Source organism: Triturus cristatus, chromosome 7 (genome assembly GCF_964204655.1).
Source record: "Triturus cristatus chromosome 7, aTriCri1.1, whole genome shotgun sequence".
Classification (NCBI taxonomy): domain Eukaryota; kingdom Metazoa; phylum Chordata; class Amphibia; order Caudata; family Salamandridae; genus Triturus; species Triturus cristatus.
This window is the reverse complement of record NC_140590.1, coordinates 1,629,657,051-1,629,678,385: the sequence shown is the minus strand read 5'-3', so window position 1 is coordinate 1,629,678,385 and position 21,335 is coordinate 1,629,657,051. Positions and strand designations below refer to the sequence as shown.

Below are 21,335 nucleotides of genomic sequence, written 5' to 3'. Positions count from 1 at the left end.
TTCTTGGATCTTTGCATGGCGAAAATCGGAGGCTGCGGAAAGAGATGAATGAGATCAGGTTCAGTTTTTATGATATCCCAATGTTTTATGATGGTTGATTTAATCAATGTCGACTGAGTTGAATGTTTCAAAACACAAACTGGACGATTGGTTTGCAGTTTCTCTGTGGGTTTCAATAAATCAGTACGATCTATGGTTTCCAATCTCAGACAAGTTTGTTCAAGAATGTGGTTAGGGTACCCTCTATCTCGAAATCTGTTAGAGAATTTGTGGATGATGTCACTAGTGTCTTGTGGATCAGAAGTTATTCTCTTGAGCCGAATGAATTGAGAATATGGCAAATGTTTTTTAAGCGCAAATTGATGGAAGCTGCTGAAATGCAAACTGTTGTTCCTGTCTGTGGCTTTGATGTATACATTGGTTTTGATATGCCCTTCCTGAATTTGTATCGATACATCCAAAAAATTGATTTGAGATTTATTGATCAAATGGGTGAATTTGATGCGATCATGAATGTGATTGAGATCACCAATCAGATGTTGAGACCATGTTGCATTGTTCAAAATGTGTTCATGTTCAAATTTGGACAGTGGATTTTACCGCCTTGTATACATCCATACCACACAAAGATGGATTAGATGCTATTGAATGGGCCTTATTGCAGAACAGTGACATCAAGGCAGAAAAGATCTTTCTTTTAGAATTGCTTCATTTTGCATTATTCCATAGTTATTTTGAATGGAAAGGCACATTTTATGCTCAAAACACCGGTACATCGATGGGATTTACGGGGGCACCCTCGTATGCCAATATCTTTATGTCCAAATTTGAACATGAACACATTTTGAACAATGCAACATGGTCTCAACATCTGATTTTATATAAGCGCTATATTGATGACATATTGATAATTTGGAAAGGTGATCCGAAGCTCCTGGAAGACTACATTGGTGATCTCAATCACATTCATGATCGCATCAAATTCACCCATTTGATCAATAAATCTCAAATCAATTTTTTGGATGTATCGATACAAATTCAGGAAGGGCATATCAAAACCAATGTATACATCAAAGCCACAGACAGGAACAACAGTTTGCATTTCAGCAGCTTCCATCAATTTGCGCTTAAAAAACATTTGCCATATTCTCAATTCATTCGGCTCAAGAGAATAACTTCTGATCCACAAGACACTAGTGACATCATCCACAAATTCTCTAACAGATTTCGAGATAGAGGGTACCCTAACCACATTCTTGAACAAACTTGTCTGAGATTGGAAACCATAGATCGTACTGATTTATTGAAACCCACAGAGAAACTGCAAACCAATTGTCCAGTTTGTGTTTTGAAACATTCAACTCAGTCGACATTGATTAAATCAACCATCATAAAACATTGGGATATCATAAAAACTGAACCTGATCTCATTCATCTCTTTCCGCAGCCTCCGATTTTCGCCATGCAAAGATCCAAGAACCTTAAAGAACTATTGTCTAAACCATCAACGATTTCCAAAAAGACATTCAAAGGCATGCAAAAATGCATGAATTGTATTCATTGCAACAACGTAATGACAGGTGCTTTCTTTTCTCATCCGACCAAAGGATATAAAATCAAACTAAAGCATTCAAGCACTTGTGACACCATGAACGTGATTTATGCTTTGAAATGTCCGTGTGACAAGATTTATGTAGGTCGTACTGAAAGAAAAGTAAAGACACGAATAGGCGAACACAAGAGCAACATTCGCTTGATGAATGAGAAATCATCAGTTGCAATTCATTGGAAAGAAGCAAGACATAATATTGCGCAACTACGTTTCACCATCCTAGAAGCGCAAAAACCTACAGGAGAGTACGATCCTGCTAAATCATTAGCACGTTCTGAATTTTTTGGGACTAAAAAATTACAATCCCTCCAACCGACGGGTTTGAATGACAGGATCGAATATAGTTGTTTTTTATAAATAGAACTAGTATGTGACAGATCTGAACAACAATTCTTCATACGTTTGTACAACATTGGTTAAATCTTTGATGTTCAATAACATTCATGTGAATTAAGGCTGTCAGACCATGTTTTCTAGATAACTCTATCGTATTCGTCTCATTTAAGTATGTTTTCTATGTTTAGCACTTTTCATGGTGATCCTTTTTCTATTTTCACTGACTTGGGTTTCTTAAAGGGTTACGCTGTTTACGTTACGCACACGTCTTTAGCTGAGCAGCCATGCACAATCCCCACACTTGGTGAGTTTGCTAACGCGCGGCTTTAAAATCTTAGCGTATCTTTGTTTATTTCGGCGCGAAACTTTTATACACTTGGTGAGGTGACAGTTTGTAGTTTAAGCGTACAGTAATGAGTCGGATGGAACCTGAGTCAAGATCACTTTACTCTTTAGACACTTCGTAACTTTTTCAACATTTCAGCAACCGTTTTTTTCTACCACGTGATCTTTATTAGTCATGCTTTGTTTCACCTAACGCTCTTCTTTTTATCTTTACACATTCTCAGAAAGCATGTGAACATTTGTTGGCACGCCTTAGTGAAAGGTTTATCTATTTGCACTTATATGTTCATCATTAGTTATAGTTACTATTGTTGCATACCATGATGAATTTAGACATGAGGACAATGTAGTTGAATTGCTTCTTTTGTTTGTTTTTTGTAGCATGGATTAATTACCCCTGACGAAGGGTCTGGACTTGACCCGAAATGCATTGGGTTTTGATGAACTTATGTCAGCTATAGATGACGTTTATTTCTTCATAATATTTGGATTCTAACTGAACTTTATTGGCATGGATAAAATGCAATAAAAAGCTTTGAAATACTGAATATTGCACGAGCCTTGACAATTGAACTTACACATTGGTTTAAAGTGTTTATCAACCTGTTTGCTGTTTTTACAGTGTTCACACCAGCAGGAAGGAGTTTCTCTTCATGCACTTTCGTTTAAACCTCTAAATCAGGCAGTCAGTCGTGATCCGTTCCCATGCATGTGAATGTTCAGGGCTGCCCTGTCATCTCTGTACCTACAGTGTTATGTTGGCACTCTCACACTCTGCCCACTTAGTAAGTTCCCGTCTCCAACCCAGTAGTGGAGGGTCTGTGGGGGGCTTCCAGCAGTATAAGAGCGAGGTCTGCTAATTTGGAGGTGATAGTTTTAATATGGGGTTTGGGGAACAGTCCCAGTATGCTTGGAGATTGAGTGGGAACAATTGAGCTCCTTACAGCTGCCACCAGAGATGGCCAATGTAATCTTGGCAGCGCATCACCATTCCACTAAATCTCTTTTTTTGCTAGCAGATGGGTCACGTTTGTTGCATGGGTTGCAGACAATGGTGTAGACCCTTTGCAGGCCAAGTTGTCGTAGGTGCTTTAATTAGAGCTTTCCCTTGCTCAGAAGGGTTGCGCTGTTGGCACTGTGAAATGGTATCTTGTCTGCATTCCCTGCCTACTGGACTAGTTGTCGGGGTTTAAATTACCTGTTGTGATGTGCTTCTTCAAGAGTTTAACAAATATGTTTTCTCCTACTCCCTTTGCGGTTTCTCAGTGGGCTTTGAATCTAGTTCTCACATTTTTGATAGGGACTCCGTTTGAGACCCTTCACAGTTGTCCTCTACATGTGTTAACCATCAAAACTGTGTTTTGGTTGCTATCACTTCTGCTAGAAGGGTTATGAGCTGCAAGCCATTAGCTGTCGCCCTCCCTTTGCTACCTTCTTTCTAGATAAAGCGGCTTTCCTTCATAAGGTGGCGACTCCTTTCGATCTTGGTCAATCCATCACTCTTCCAACCTGTTAGCCTCACCCTCATCCTACGAAGGAGGAGGAATGGTTAAATTGGTTAGATCCTATGCAGGCGTTTAACTACTACTTGAACTGCACCAAGGATTTCAGATCTGATGACCATCTGTTTTTCGGGTACTGTGGTGGCAAGAAAGGTACACGGTGCAAAAGAGGACTCTCTCATGTTGGATCATCCTCTACATCAACACCTGCTACGTCATAGCCAAGAAGGAGTCTGCTGAAGAGATCAGATCTCTTTCCACCAGGGCTAAGTCGACCACTTCTGCACTTGCCAGAGGGAGTCCCAATTGCATAAATCTGTAAGGCAGCAACTTAAGTTTCTTTGCACAACTTCATCTGGAATCGAAGGTGCGTAGGGAGGAGGACTTTGCCAGGTCCATTCTGCAGGATTTACTCATCTAACCAACCATCATCTCACTTCCTGAACAGAGTATTGCTATGAAATATGTTCTGCAGGTGAGGAATCTAAAGGTAGACGTATCCATCAGGAAACAAGTTACTTACAGCGGGTTACAATCTTTCTGGTGGATACTCTGTCTGCCTAAAGATTCCTCACCGACCTGCCCGCGTCCCAGTTTGATTGATGAGTTATAGGGAAAGTTAATAAGATCCCAATATATACTTCATCAGTCAATGTCAATCATCAGTGTCAAGACTTGAAAAACATGGATGGAAACTGACATTGTTGCGCCGTGGCGGGTGCTTTAAATCCTCTATGACACTGACAAAGGTCTATTCTGACACCGACAGAGTCAAGCGTCCTCTACCACCGGCTTAACAGCTTTGAAGTGTCAGGATCTAGATATCTGTGAGTTGTTCTACAGGTAAAAATTTTAAAGGTAGATAGAGTATCCATTAAAAAGATTATTACCACAAGCACTTAACTTATTCACCACGACCCAATCTGCTGTAGAAAGAGGCCAACAGCAGGAACAACAATCTTCCTCTTCGGGGAAAATCAAGAAATCAATTTAGGCAATGAAAGGCCCACCTTCTTTCTTCTGTTTGCCATTTCAGTAAGAGGACATGTATCAAAATACCTGGAGTCGAAAAAAAATTCTTCAGACAAGTGGGTCTTACAAATCATCGAAAGAGGATACACAATGCAATTCAATTGCCCACCACCAACAGTTTTACCAAAAAGTGGGCCAAAAAATCAGCTGCACCTCCTTTCCTACAAAAACATGCAGTAGATCTAGTTCCTCCAATACACTGCGAAAAGGTATTTTGTTCAAGGTAATTTTTGGTTCCCAACAAAATCGTCCTAAGAAAGAATTTCAACCCACGTGAGACTAGCCAGCAAATATATTAAAAGACAAAAGTTCCTGATGTTAACCCTACATCAAATTTACACACACCTCTTAAAAGTAGATTGGATGTGTTTGTTGGATTTGCAAGACACCTACTTTCCTATCCCTATAATTGAAAAGCACCCAAAATTCCTAAGATTTACAGTTGGAAAAGCCTATTATTGATTCAAAGTACTGCCCTTCGTGCTGAAGTCGGCTTGCCAGACATTTTCAGAATGCATGACAGTTGTAGCAGCTCCTTTAAGAAAACAGGTTTTGATATAGCCATACCTAGATGATTGGCTAATAAAGGCACAGTTGCCAAAGGAAGCGCAAAAGGATTTCAACACCACTACAACCCTTCTCAATTGACTAGGCCTTCAAGTCAATTACGGGAAATCAACTATTGCTCCCTTCCAGGTTCTAGACAATGGTGCAACAGATGTCATGCATTATGGGGTCAAAGGCTTTATGCAGTTTTTCTAGTAGCCAATGCACGGTTCTTGTTGAGACCTTGCCAACAGTGCATCAAACACCAATTGATTCGGGGTCAGGGCAGTTGGTACAACAGATTGCAACTGACACCTCATGCCAGATAATTAGTTAACTGGTCATGCGAAGCAAAGCACTGTTTGAAAGAAATTACTTTTCACCAGAGCGTACCTTCTCAGACCACAGTGGTGAATGCATCCCTGATGGGCTGGTGAGCTCACTTCCAAAGTTTAACTAATTGGGGTCTGTGGTCGAAGAATAAATAACTTTATCATATAAAGGTACAAGAGGTCAAAGTGGTACATCTTTCTTTAAAAGCTTTGCTGCCATCATTCACATCAAACAAAGTTGCTGGTTTGTATGGACAACATGACCACTACGTATTATCTGAACAAACAAGGTGGCATCAGGTTAAAGATTCTATTCCTGGAGGCCTAAGGGACTTGGCAATGCCTTCTGGTGAGGAATCTGAGCATTCAGCTGTGCAACTCTCAGGGCTACAAAGCTGTCAAGCAGATTTTACATTGAAAACCACAAGTGCGAAATAAACTATGACATACTCAAAAATTTTCTCAACTGGGGATAGCCTTTGATAGACCTGTTCACAACAGTGTAAAATGCCAAAGCTTTGTATTGAGTCTGGGACCTAGGGTCGCTGGGCGATGCCCTTTGATGAATTAGTTGAACACATTTCCTCCGTTCCCTGTGATTCCATCAGTTATTAATGAAACTGAAGCGTGCAATTTGTAAGTAATAGCTATTGCCCCAGAGTGGCTAGGCAGTGGTGCTGTCCAGACCTTCTTCATCTTTCAATAACACAACGCAGTAAGTTGCAGTGAAGACCGAATCTGTTATCGAGAATACAAATGAAGGCTCATCATCCAAATTTTCAATCGCTGAATTTGGCTGCATGTCTTCTAAGATCCAGCAATATGGACACTTAGGTCGGTCCCAGGAATGAATGAGCATACTAGAAGCTAAACGACTTTCCAAAGGAGCTTCTTACAGTTTTAAATGGAAACGGGTTAATCTGATATATACAAAAAAATCATGATCCTATTTAATGCCAGGAAGATATCATCATAACTTATTTTCTCCACCTGGCAAAATCCGGCTTCCACCACAGCTTACAGAAAAGAACCAAACCAGAGATCCATCTTCACAGTCCCAAGGGTCAAATATTTTCTTGAAGTACTGAAGAAAATATACCCTCCAAGACGACAGCCTTTTTCTCCAGGTGAACTCAATTTAGTGTCATCTAAATTAAGGGCTTCACCTTTCGAGCCTATCTATAAGGCTTTAATATACCTTTCTTGGAAAGTAGCTTTTTTAGTTGCAATCACTTCGGCTAGAACAGTAAGTGAATTGTTAGCATGGTCTGTAACTGAACCATACACAGTCTTTTATTACAATAGGGACATGTCGAGGAAACGCCCACATTTTTCCTGATTTCCATATCAAAGAGACTATCTCGGGAAACATTGTTTACACAGCGGTGTTTACACCGCAATACCTTTACAACGCGGGTATTACAACGTAAGTCAATACAATGACTTCCGCTGGATGGCGCTCTAACCTAAGGAATAGTATGATTTACTGTTCCAACACCTTCCCTACTGTACGTAGACTGGAGTTGGAATAGTAAATCATACTATTCCGAAATCCAGCGCCCTCCAGCGCAAGTCGTTGTTACGACTTGCGTTGTAATGCCTGCGTTGTAAAGGCATCGCGGTGTAAACACCGCGATGTAACGTCATATATTCGACTATCTCACTTCCATGGTGCTTTTTTAGTTTCTTATCGATACTCTAACTGCAGAGTTCTCACTTTGTGAATATTCCCAGGCCCCACATTGGATCTGAAAACTCAAAAAACAGTGCTCCTGCGTGCCATAAGGTGCCACCATGCAGCTCCACACCAACTTTGTTTCTCTCTTGAAGTGATGAACGGAGCCGCATATAAGCACCACCCATGTGCGCTGATGTCCGTTCCATTCTTTCTGCATCTCTAGACTTGGATCTAGAGCTCTTTTCTTCAGTTTATTAAATGATTTTTTTTCCCTCAAACTTTTCCAATCTACAAGGAAACATGTCACCCCCTAATATTACAGGGTTTAAGCCTTGTAAGGACTGTCATAAAGAAATGTCAGTGACAGATCCTCACAAGGTGGCTCTCTGGTGATTGGGCTTGGTGCACAATGATTGCTCCCAGAGCAATCCGGAGGCCATTTGTGAACCTCAGGCAATGCTTTACGTGGCGAAGCACTGCAAGACTTCTTGCTGGTCCTGTTGAGAGTGCGAACCTTCTCTTTCTCCCGCTCCATAGTCATTCCCGCAGCAGATCATCTTTGCAGTTGAAATCTTTGGGTAACAAAAGAAGTCTAAGCGTAGCGTGATTCAGCCCCTTCCTGCTACTCTCCTCCAGAGAAGGTGCAAAGACATCACCATGTCTCCAGGTCTTGTTCCTGTTCTACTGAAGAGCCGAACCCGTCTTTAGTCCCTATGTCCCCCAAGTTCCGGGGCCCGTTGGCAATATCACAGAAAGTTATAGCCTTTCAAGAGGCCATGCTGCACATCTTTAACACACTTTCGGCTCCCTCTGGCATGCCTTCGGGCCCCAGGATTCATAAGCATCTGCAGTCAGTTTACTGCCAACAGGTTTGCCCTCAGTGCAGCCTGCTTTGGGTACCACACCAATGTTGGTGACAAATTCGGATTTGGCCCGGACTCTGAGCAGGTCCCGCAGACTTTGATGCTGGCCCCGTCAGTACCATAAGAGGAGCTGACTCTGAGCTAAATTCATTTCAGCCTAGATGGAAGCTATGCCCAGATCCTGATGTGGTGTAGTCAGTATTCAGTTCCTCAGACCCCAACCCTATACATTTATACTGCATTTGCGCACAGACAATACCCATATGTTTTAACTCAGACTCCAACCAGAGCCACCCATATGGAGTCGACAATAGAGAGGATGGGGAAAAGTTTGCCAGCCCTTATGATGAAGATAAGTTCAAACGTACAAAAAAAGTATTGAAATGTTTTGCGAATGTATGTTCTCCTTGGCCAGCATTGCCTTGAGGATGGTCCACATTAGCTGCCATCTTGGACGTTACACCCACACACTTTGGGACATGGTTGGTGAGATCTTATCGTCCTAAACCATTCAGGATGGCCAGGATGTGGCTAAGGTCGTCATCTGCCTGCGTCTAGATGCCATAGATTGTCTAGGAAGGGCTATTGGGACAATGCATGAATTAGATGCACAGTCTTCTCATGGGACATGCAGGCATCCTTCATTAACATGCTCTTCAGCAGTACCTGCCTGTTTAGCGAAATGGCAGACTTGTCCCAGGAGCATTTTAAGTAGAGAGAAGGCACAGCATGTTTTTGGGCCCTTGTGCACCAGTCCAGCAATCCACTTCCCAACAACTTTGTCCTTTTGGGGGATATGCCAGGAGCTTGGTGTATCGACAGCGTCAGGCCCGCCACCTGCACAACAGGCCTCTCAGCCCATTCAAGTTTGGGCCGTGGGCCCAACAGAAAACAACCAGGCCATCAGAGGCAGCATACATCCCAAGCCCTCACCCCTCTGGCAACAACCTCAAAACCTCTTTAGTGCGCACTTAGTGGCACACAGACATCTGCTAGGAGGCAGGGTCAGCCACTTCCTTTTGAGAAGCCATTCACTTCTACTTCACCTAAGCAGTCCTGGATACTGTACTCTTTCATGCGTTTCCTCCGGACCAACAAGTCCAGGACATTCAGGCTGTGATCCCAGTGTGTCAGCCTGGGTCTCGGTGAGGATTTGAGGCTCTGAGGCTTTTTGACCTGCTTGCCAACCATGCTTCATGGCATATGTAGGCTGTGCAGTGGCATCTGAAGTCTAACTGGGCCCAACACCAGGGGAACCTGACGGATTTCATCCAGAGGAGACTGCAAAAGATCTTCAGTGGTGGCTGCTTGACCGCAATTGGACCAATGGTGGAACCCTCATCCCTACCCCATCCCGAATTGACAGACCTATCATTCAACGATTGATTTTATTTTCACATCCCCCCACTTAACAGACTGTGTTACTGACTCAAATGTGGTAGAGACCCTATATGGAGATCATAACCCTCTTACAGTCACCTTGTACTTGGGCCCCAGCCCAATATACGCTAAATTCAATGGCGCAAGAGATATCACGCCATCGGGTGACGGTCTCCGTCTTAAATGGAGGAGAATTGACTGTGAAGCCCTACTTGACCACGTGAAGAATGATCACCTAGCATTGGTAAACTCCTGTTTATCAATGGATGAAGATTGTCACAGAATAGTCGCCGATTTTGGGAAATTATGCGTGGCAATTAAAAATTATTTGTTAGTCCCTATACTCCCTGAGACGAAGGACCCTAGATGGTTCGATTCGGCTTGCTCTATGGCAAATAGGGAATTACGTAGGGCACTAACCACGAAACCGAGGAACACAGCGGAGGTACAAACAGCTAGAAAATTTTACAAACAAAAAATAGCTGAAAGGAAGGCGGCACTTCTGATGGAACAGTGGGAGGCCCTGGTTGATAGCGCCAATTTAAAGAGCAGCGGGCAATTCTGGCCCGCTGTTAGGAAAATGCGCGATATGGGTAAAAATGTATCCCCTATTGGCTGCAATATAACTGGCCCTACCTGGGAAGCCCACTTCTCCAACATTTATGCTGCTCCCGCTGAAGAAATAATTACCTTGGATTTGAAACAGTTGGGAGACTTACGGTTTGATCTCCCTGAGGTGACGACAGCCATTAGAGAGAGCCTAGGCAATAAGGCCCCCGGCCCAGACGGCCTACCGATAGATTTTATAAAACACAGCACAGACCTATGGGCACCAATTTTATATAACGTTTTTAACAGTATGACACGAGCATCCATCCCTGAGACATGGTCCCTTAGTATTATTGTTCCAATCTATAAAAAGGGCGATAGGTCAGACCCAGCAAACTACCGACCAATTTCGCTTTTAGACAATACTCTAAAAATACTTGGGCGAGTTATTTACAATAGGGTGGTAGAGTGGGCTGAAGATTCTGACCTATTGGATCCATGTCAGATGGGATTTAGGAGTGGGGTGGGCACGGTCGAACAATGTTTGAATTTAAAATTAATAATTGATAAGTATACCGTTGCCCGATCCTCTCCTATATATCTCGCTTTCATGGATCTTTCATCCGCATTTGACCTGGTAAACAGATCTAAACTGTGGTCAATGCTTCTCAGTTATGGATTGGACGAGCCCTTAGTACACTTCCTGGCATATCTCCATACCGATCTTAGGGCACAAGTCAGGATTGGGTCAGGAGGAGAAGTCTCTGGTGCTATAAAAATTGGCAGGGGGGTCAGACAGGGGTGCGTCTTAGCACCCCTGTTGTTCATCGTTTATATTAATGGCATAGCAAAGGCCCTAAAACAAGTAACCAGAGATGTCCCAACTATCCAGGGGCACCCCTTGCCAGTTCTATTATACGCAGATGATGCGGTCCTTATGGGCCGCACCCCTAATGCCCTCCGTGTGCTTGTGGAAAATTTTGTACATCATATGGAGGGCTTGGACCTGCGTGTGAACTTTAAAAAATCCTTTGTTATGTCATGCGGACCTGGTAAACGGAAACTTAACACTATCCATATCGGGTCTGACAAACTTGACTCCGTAAATTCTTTTATATATCTAGGGGTGGCCTTCGCTGCGAACAACTCGTGGAGTGGGCATTCCGCCCACGCCACGAGCAAGTTCTCGAAGGCCATTAACTCAATATTGAGTCTCCCACGCCCTAAGAAATTAGGTGCAACCAGTGCTATTTTAAAATTTTTTAAATTACAGTGCGTTCCTGTTGCCACCTATGGGGCCGAAGTTTGGGCTACTGCAAAAAATCCCGGCATCCAACGAGAAGAGACACGTTTTTGCAGAAAAGTTTTGGGTGCCCCAATTTCGTCCTCTGAATTTATCTGCCACAAAGAGCTAAACCTCCCTTATGTTTGTGATTTCATCAGAAGTAGACCAGTTTTATTCTGGTTGAGAATTTGGAGGAATAATGCAGCCTCGCTAACACAAGACATAATCAAAGACTGTCTTAAATGTGATCATGGGCTTTTAATCCCATGGTTAGCGGGAGTTTCAAAATCATTAAGCGCTGTGAATAAAGGTGATCTCTTTGTAGATCCCTCCAGTATTGGATGTCAAGACAAGGTAGAGGTCAGACAAGCACTATATGCACTTTATGAGGCAGAACGGCTGGAAAGGGAAACATTGAAAGCTACGGTTATTAGATATATTGAGAATGACCTGCCCAGGCAACCTCTCCCACTTTATCTTACTCTACCTATGACTAGTTGGGAGAGGTCTCTGTTATTTCGATTAAGGGCCGGTTCCATAAAATTCATGCTGGGTTTCCCTTTGGGTTACAATTTAATTATCGACCGTAACCCGTGCCCCTGTGATAGCACCAGTAAGCAGAATGAGTTGCACTTTTTATTCTTTTGTAAATTTTACTTAAAATATATCAACTGGTTTTTAACACCCTATTTTAGAAAACTCAAACCCCTTTCTCTTATGGAGTCTTGTCAAATGTTACTCTCCCTGGACTGTGAGGAACTGATTTTTCGTACTAGCACCTTTTTAAGACTAATAATCCGTGTACGCAATATGATGGAAAATCCTTGAAAGATTGTTGTTTTAGTTCCTTATAAAATTTTTAGAGATATTGTGTTGTATATTGTAATGATGAATTGTTTTTATGTCTGTACTTTTATGAATTCAAGTAATTCGAATAAAGGTCTTTTGAATTGAATTGAATTGACAGACCTATCACTACTGGGTTTGGGAGGCCATTTGGGAGCGGACTCTGATCACTGGTGGAGTCCTGCCTCCGAATAATTCTGTGAGAGCTAAAGGTGTTTTGCTTAGTATTGAAGGCCTTGCTGCCGACCATTAAAGTCAGGCTGATTTAGGTGCTCACAACACCACTGCTATCTGGAAATGCAACTAGGAGGATGGGTGGAGTCTTGGATCCTGTGCCAGAAAGCCCTGGGCCTCTGGAACTGGATGAACAGTCAGGGACTTTCCCTGTAGTTCCACCGGCTGGCGAGATCTATAAACAGCCGGGTCGACAAACACAGCCGCCAACGCCTAGTGTACGAATGACTGTTACACCTGGATAGGGTGCAGGGTGTCTTCCAGCAATGGAACTATCCCTGGTTCGATCTTTTCACCCCAGTGAGAATGCACAGTGCCAACACTTTTGCTTGTTGGAGTTCCCAAGAAGACTCTCCCTCGGAGACTCGTTCTGCATGTAGTGGAGCAGGGGACTTATGTACACCTCTTTGCCACTACCTCTCCTGCCCTGAGTTCTGAAGATCAGGAACGACAGGGCCCAAATCAGATTGGTGGCTCCAATTGGGGGTCCGAAGAGTCTAGTATCTGGAACTTGTGGGCCTAAGCATCATGCCACTTGCAGCAGCAGAAAATGGTCTTACACTTGCACATGTGGATTCTGCACCTTCATGTTTAAATTGAGCGGCAGCAGTTGATCAACGTTGGCCTTCCTCATGAAGTTGTTGAAGTAATCCTGGCTGTCAGACACCCGGACATGGAATCAGTGTATGATGGACGCTGGTATAAGTTTGTGGCTTGGCACCCGTCAGACTTACCTGTTGCAGTCAAATTGTCAGATGCATTTCTGTTTGCTTTGTCTTTCACACCAAGGGCTTGGTGTGGGCACTGTTAAAGGTAATTTGTTCGGTCTTTCTGCCCTTTTACATTTGCCAGACCACCCAGTCTTGTTCAAATCACTCATTGTGATGCATTTTCTAAAAGGTTTGCAACAAATGTTTCTGCGAAAGCCCTTTGTGATGCCGCAGTAGGACTTGAATTTGGTCCTCACTTCCTCATGTGTATAGACCATCTCCCAGTGGATGGCTCTCGTAATAAGATTTGCTACTTATTGGCTAAGAAGAGGCTTCCAGAAGGCCTGAGGGCTCATTCTACTAGAACTAAGGCTGCTACCACTGAATTTGCACGCAGGGTGACTGTCCTGGGTATCTGTCAGGCTGCTATATAGACATCAGATCACACGTTCATTACTGCCTTGACAGCCAGAGGGCATTTTGCCCATTTGGTCGTACAGGACTTTTTGAACCATTCCACAGTTCCACCACCTTTGAAGGAATTGCTTTGGTATATTCATAATGAGAGTATCCTTCAGAAGGACAAATTACTTAACTTTAGGTAAATGCTTTTTCTGGTGGATGCACATATTCCTCACTGTCCTACCACCTCCCTGTTCTATGGAGTGGTCTCCCTTTTCCAAGTTTAAATGCCCCGGTTTAGGCATCTGCACATTGGTTATTCCAGTCTGCTGATGGGCACCAAATCTTACTGCTAACACAAGCTTCCGAAAGAAACTGACATCTGCGTGGATGGCTGTTGCTTATATGCAGCTTCATTCATCATTTCCAGAGTGAAACGAAGTCGGCGCCACCTACGGGCATTCAGAGGCAGTGCTTCACACGGTGAGGAATCGACTGGAAAGATAGTTACTGAAGTAACTTGTTTAACCTTTCCACTACAGCAGAAAGAACGTTACACTCTTTATAAGAGTGTTATAATTGTATATAAGACCAAAGCTGTATGCAAATCTAATGATTTATTTGTAGGCTATAGTTATCGTCGGTCTGTGATGGCTTTCACAAAGCCAACTATTGCAAGATGGATAGTATCCGGCATAGTTAGCAACAGGCTATTTACCTGGTAAGCCTTTAGCTGGTAGATCAACGGTACATTCTACAAGAGGAAACGCTGCTACTGCGGCTTGGCTGTGATGTGTTTCTCGTTCTGAAATTTGTAAGGCTGCTACATGGAGATCAGTCTACATTTTTACCAAACATTGCTGTTTGGATGAGGACACTAAAATCATTCATTAGTTGGACAGTAGTTCTCATGCGTCTTATGGGTCCGCCATTTCAACCACCCCACTCCCGTGATCTAAAGTTTTTGTCAAAGAAAGTGGCCTTCTGATTAGAGTCACCTCTTTCAGACACATCAGTGAGTTACAGGCTTTAACCATAGGGTAACACTTTTTATTTAGGTGCTTCTTGTAAGTTAATTTCTGCTATAGCTAGTCTCACCTTTTCACATTAATCTAACTATTGAGCTGCCCATCTTTTTCCCCACAGTCCTTACTCCACTGCGGGAAAAGCCTTACACAAAACGAGGTGTTTAAAGGGCAGTTGTGTATTACATTGATAGGATCAAGTCCTTCTGTCAGACAAAAAACGTTTTGGAACTTTTACCAAAGCCCACATAGGACACCACTTCTCCAATTCAGTCACTGCGAGATGGATTATTAAATGCATACAAACATCTATGGCAAAGCCAACTGTCATGAGCAGTGCAGCCTGTAATATGAACGCTGTATTTAGACCATCTCAAACTCCATATTTATATTCATCCTTGGTTGGGAACCTCACATTCATTCAGCAAATTGAGACCTGCTTCCAAAATGCCCCTTAACCCCCACTTGGATACCATAGCCTTTCCATTTCAATGTTTACCTTCGAACTGCATCCTAGGCAAATCTCACGGGATTTGCCTTGGGTCAGGTAAAATCATGCCATAAAGCCACACCCTTGCTTCGCTTTGGTTGTGAAAGCTACACCCTACAGCCATGCCCATGCTTGGCCTTGGCAATAAAAGTCACACCCTTGCTTGGCTTTGTAAAACCTGGCTGGTAGGAAGTCTCTCTCTTACCTCTACTCCTCTGTCCCTTGATCCTGGATCCAAGTAAGAACTTGACACAGTGATTCAACTCTCCTTCCGAAAAGGCGGTTGCCTTCAGAGGAGACCTCAACTCCGCAAAAAGAAAAGAGCAAACAAAAGCAAGGGTAGTGAATCATGTTTTTTTCTGAGAACTGTGCATGCAACAGATTAAGGACCAGATTCATGTTACAATAATTTCTGAGCAGTGTTCTTCGATTTATTTGAAGTGTGAAACTCAAAAGACATCAGGTGCTTCCTTTTAATTTGGTTGCTGAGCACAGCAACCCCTTGTGGGGAGTCTAACGCCTATAAGTGCTCTAAAGACTTTAAAGACTTAAATTTCTAAGACAAAGTTTTATTGAGAAGCAGAGTTAGCCCAAATAGAACATTCAGAGAAAAAAGGAAACTATCTCTAGACAGTTGGAAATAAACCTGGATACAAATTGCACCTGTGCCAATGGAACAATTTAAGCAGTCAAACATGAGTTGTAAGTAGAATATTTCTGAGCCTAGAATGAATGATAATTTTAACAACTTGTATTAGTTATATTACTCTGTTAACATTGGGTTTGATCTTTAGACAGGTGTGTTTGAGGGCAATTACTCAAGAAATATTATCCAGAGACTCAACTAAATGAGACCAGATTCAAGCCCAGCATCCCCAGCTAAGGGGACAAACTGCTTTACTGTCTATGCAGACCACGTGTATCTACAGCAAATGCTATGGACCGAAACTTTTACTTACCCTGTAACCATCAGGTCTTAGAATGTAGTGCTGTAGATTCATATGATCTTACCCTCATACCTGGAAGCCATTGATTATCAGAGATGTTTTACTATTTATTCCCATCTTACCTTTCGCAGTGCACCGTACACTTATCTTCGACACTCTTCTCCGCTCCCAGTACGCACCCAATGAGCAGAAATAAATTGCAGTGTAGTCTTCGTCCTAGAAAAGAAAAGCAAGTTGCAAACATCCAAGTCCAACACTAGATGGCAGAGTATGCATCCCATGTGAATATACCACACTACAGTTGGTTGCAGGGTAATATTTTCCTTTTTTATATATACTTACCTGCACAACATTTTTATGGTCAACAGTAGCGGTTGGTGCTGTGGAAGAGTGGTGAGACAGAAGGGGTGGGGGGGACAACAAAAAAAAACACACACCTGCAGCTAGCCGCGTCGTGCTCTTCTGCTCTTCTTCTTGCAGGCACAGGCTCCCAGACTCCACTGCAGCCAATCCTGATGTCATGAGAGCAGCGTCAGGCTTGGCCTGAGCGTCGACGATTTGAGCTCGCAGCCTGTGCCTGCTGTCTCCAACCCAGCGACCCAGCTGGGTTGAAGACGGCTTCAGTGCGCATGAGGGTTTGGCTGGCCTGCCACGCCCAGCCACACCGCCTTGCGTACTGATCAAAGTGCATTATCACTCTTCCTGCGCCTGTCGTTCCCCGTGGCCCCGTCCCCAAAGACTCGGTAGAAAAGGAAAAATAAAACGATAGCAAAACATGTTTATTATTGTTTTATTTTTCCTTTCCTGCTGTTTTGAGGCAACTGGCAGGGAGGCCACGTTCCTCCGCCATAGTGGAGGAGCCACGGCTGGTGGTCAATATTCTGGCTATGATATTATTATAGCACAATATTTAAACTCGATATTCTGATAGTATACTCTGCGGGTTCCAAGAATCCAAGTTCAGAACTCGCTCATATGCAGAGACATTGTAATGTGTAAGAATATTAACAAAGATCCCTTGATGAAGAATCTTGGAGCCCATCCAATCCCTGACTTCTCTATGCAGCTGTCACCTCTAAGAGTAACAGGAGAGTTCAGTCTCTGTGCCCATGTAACCACTGGAAGCTCTATGCAGTACTAACCTGAAGGAGTTGGCCGAAACGTCAGCCTCTTTTCCTATTTAACTCTTGGCTTCCTTCTGCAGTGATCATTTCTAGGCGTGTAATGTGAGTACAGTGTTTAGGCTTGAGTAACTCTGTACCCCAGTCTGAGTACTAAACCTGCTGGCACTGACTAGTCATGTTCATGTGGAATTGCAGTATTAGGTGCATTTTCTGGGACCATCATAATTATACTGGTTTTCGTACCACTTTGAACTGACACAATACCCTATTGTGCACTCCACTCCCTACCATCGAGTAGGATTTTTAGCATTGTGCACCAGGTGCAGTGGCATGTCATACTCTGCCAGGGGTGCAGAGAGCCCCATCATTTGAGCAATCAACAGTTTGGATTTTTAATCAAATTTTATTCTCTTTAGAAAACGCTGTATGGAGCCAATGTGATCATCTTCGAAGGTATCATGGCGTTTGCAGATCCGGAGCTCCTGAAGGTAACGGGGAGAATGTGGGGAAGAGCAAGGCATTCAGGGTGGAGACGGACTGAAGAGGGAGAAAACAAAACTGTAGAGAGAGGGAAAGAGGAAGGATAAGGTGAGGCAGAACAGTGAGAAAGGGAGACCCCCCAGTTTGGGGTAGGGAAAAGTGTAGGAGAAGTGGTGAGAAATGTAAATAAGGGAGCATTGTGAGATGAAGGGATAGGTGTATGGGAGAGAAGTAGAAAAAGGAGGGGGCAAGGGAGAATTATGTCTGGGGAGTGAGACGTGGAGGAGGCATTTGAGATGTGCAAGTGACAGTCAAATATCAGGTGGAAAGGGAGCACGCAAGGAATGGTCGTAAGCAAATTATAGCTTGGAGAAGAAACAATCTGATCTTCTTTGCTCTCACCTGCCCTGTGTCACCAAAACAAGAGAATTGTAGATGTCTTACTTTATAAATAAATTCTGGCATCATTTTAAGGAACGTTAAAATTTTAGCAACTATTCCGCAACAGCGCAAATCAATATTTTATTTCTAGCAAATGTAATATTTGTTGAATACACTTTAGACTTTACATCACAATCTTATAAAATATATCCTAAAAGTGAATGAATATCCAGGAGGCTGTTTTAGGAAAGTAATTTTCCCAGGACTGTTAACTAATGTAAATGCTATGGGCCTGGTCTGCCATGGTCTATTCACAGATGTGTTGCCCACAAATAGCATATTCCCCTCTTGAGAATTGATGGAGGACTGATCCCTGTCCTGTATATATTGAGAGAACATTCATATTTTGAGAGGGCCGGATGGCCAGTACAAAATACTGACAGCCAGCCTCTCCTTGCATAAGCACTTGACTAAGCACCTGGCATGTGAGTTATGAATCGGCCCCTGGAATGCTTAAGATACAGGGACAAGCCTTTTCACATCAGCAGGTTCCTTCACCTCAACTTACATAAATTGTGAATGCATTTGACTCTATTGAAATTGAAATGCTGCTAAACATTAGAACTGGGGTATAATTGAATTGAATACACAAACGCTCATTCTCTGAGCGAACATTTGTGCTCAGGGTATAGGCAGTGTAAACTCGGTTTATTTTTCTCTTGTGTGCTTTGTCCCTCCGATTTACCAAGTTCAAACTGGCAGCAGAAAAGGCAATTAGTTATTCATGTACCCAGCCTCTTACTTGATTCCACACTGCAAAGATTATGCTCATTTTTATTTTCTTCAAAGCAGTTCAAAACTATTTCTAATAGTTGGTGCCTCTTTACTGTTCTATAATCAATTGCTCTTAATCAATTTTCTATAGAATGTCCATCATTTGCTTATTCACATTTTATTTTCTCATGCCATGCTTCATTTTTTTTAGAATTTTTTTTAATCAAGTTGAAACCTGAGATTTTGTATGCATATTGTCACATCTTCAATGCGTTTCAAACCTTGTGCATCTCTCTTTCAGGAGATAAAACAACCTCTTTACAATTATTTTATTTTGATCTAGTTACAAAAAAAACAGGATACATAACTATCTAATTCTTGGATCAAAGCATGAACCATATATATTCTTACCCTTGATCACCGGTTTCCCCAAAATCAATATTCTGTCAACACTTCACAGCTTATCAGTAGTCCAAAACTCCATGCCTTGACCGTCCTCCAGATCCCCATAATTCTTTTCTACTTCCAACATTACTGTTCACAGAATGTCTCCAATTTGTCTATTACTTTTCTTGAAGTAAAATTACCCTAATGTTTTAATCCAAAAATGATAATTTATTTGATACATAAACTTTGTTACTGTCCCTTTTAGATGCTTCATTTTTTTTACTTCATGTTCCTTTTATATAATAGTGTCTTTCTTCAAAGATTCCGAGGAGTTTGCAGCTAATTATAATCATTGTATGACGGCTGTAGCTGCATGGATGGGCAAGAATTACCTGAAACTTAATGGAGATAAGACTGAGGCCTTGCTCTTTGGTTGTCAATCTTCGGTCTGGAATAGCACTTGGTGGCCTGATACACTAGGTACCCTACCGAGGCCAGCTCAAACAGTGAAGAATCTGTGAATTGTCCTGGACGTTGAGCTATCTTTGAACTGCCAGGTCAATCTTACAGTGTCAAACGGCTTTTGGACGATCAAAATGTTGAGGAAAGTGTTTCTTTTCATGACCCATCCAGTTCTTTAACAGGCTGTGCTTGCTCTGGGTACCTCTAGGATAGACCATTGTAACACACACTGTACCTTTAGGCCAATAAGACGACTGTTGCAAAGCTGCAACTGGTGCAGACTGTGGATGCTAGACTCACGCTGGACATTCGTAAGCAGCAGTCGACTTCAAAAGGTCTAGGTGATCTGCATTGGCTTTCGGCAGAGAAGCGTATAGCGTTTAAGGCACTCTGCATTGTTCATAAAGCCCACTACTCTGCAAGTCCGGGGGATGTTAAAGCCATGTTCCAATGATATGGACCAGCCAGAAATCTCTGCTGTACAGCTCGCAAGCAGGAAATTGTTCCCAGAGTCCGTAGGAAGAAATGGGGAGGCGGAGCCTTTTCGGTTGCGGCTGCAAGGCTGTGGAACAGTCTACCCCTCCATAAAGTCACATCTTCCTTTTAGAAAGGCGTTAAAAAACTTTGCTCTTTACACTTTAGCAAGACCTAGGAGGACTGGGAATCTTTTCTCATCTTTCTTTTTTCTCAACTCTTGCCAGGCAGTCTAGTAAGACTACAGCGCCTTGACGCGCATGATCATTTGTTGCACTCTAGAAATCATGATCAAATTATATTATTTTACTTTCCCTGCAATGCAGATTTCATTATTAAATTTGCTTTAGTGTATTTGAGAAACAAGCACTCTAATTCCAGCTATCAGTTAACAGTATCATATTAGTTAATTGTTACAACAATTTCAAATGTTACAGTTTTGTTCTTACAGGTTTTATGCTCCTTGCTTTCATTATTGAAAAATAAATTGTTTATAAAACAAATTCAGGTTCAAGCTAAATTTATATATTTGTGTTATTTTCACATTATTTGTGATTGGGTGCAAGTGAAGTAGCAACACGTAAAACTGATGAACTCCGTAAAAATATTCACTTCTTCTAACGCACGGCACATTTCAAATCCTTTCAATTTAAAGTCTGCTGGTTTCCATCTTTCAGGTCATGCTGCAGTGTAGCCACTCTGGTCAAATAGGCCATTGCGACTAATCGTTTGGGCACACAGCATCATGCTTGAATGCGACGCCTCAAAGTTATGCTTATTTCACTTTTCTTCAAAGACTTTCAAAGCAACTTCTGAATGTTTATTAAAGCTTGGATCTATTCTTCAATAATCAATTCCTCTATCAGTTTTTCATTTCTTTATTTTTCACATTTATTTGTTTTCCTTATGAAAAACATTTTTTCATGTTGAAACTTGAGCAAGTGGGTAAATATTGCCACACGCTCAGTGCATTGCACAGCTGGTACGATTCTACTTTAGGGGATAAAACAATTGTTTTTCAATTAAATTGAAAAGAAAATGTTATGAAAATATAATGGCAGGGTTGGGGCACAAACAGGCCCCTTTCTTTCATTGTGATTCCGCGATGCACCTAGAAATGTCTATCTGAAAGAAACACT

The 21,335-nt window shown here is 42.3% G+C and overlaps 1 protein-coding gene across 4 annotated transcripts in view; it reads left to right on the top strand.

The window, feature by feature from the left end:
- Nucleotides 1–21,335, top strand: part of UCKL1 (uridine-cytidine kinase 1 like 1) — a 317,450-nt gene that overhangs the window by 196,081 nt on the left and 100,034 nt on the right. For all 4 annotated transcript variants that reach the window (XM_085619653.1, XM_085619652.1, XM_085619655.1 and 1 more), the window contains exon 5: nucleotides 17,655–17,726. In XM_085619653.1, coding sequence (XP_085475779.1) covers nucleotides 17,655–17,726 — 72 coding nt within the window. The remainder of the gene's footprint in view (nucleotides 1–17,654; nucleotides 17,727–21,335) is intronic.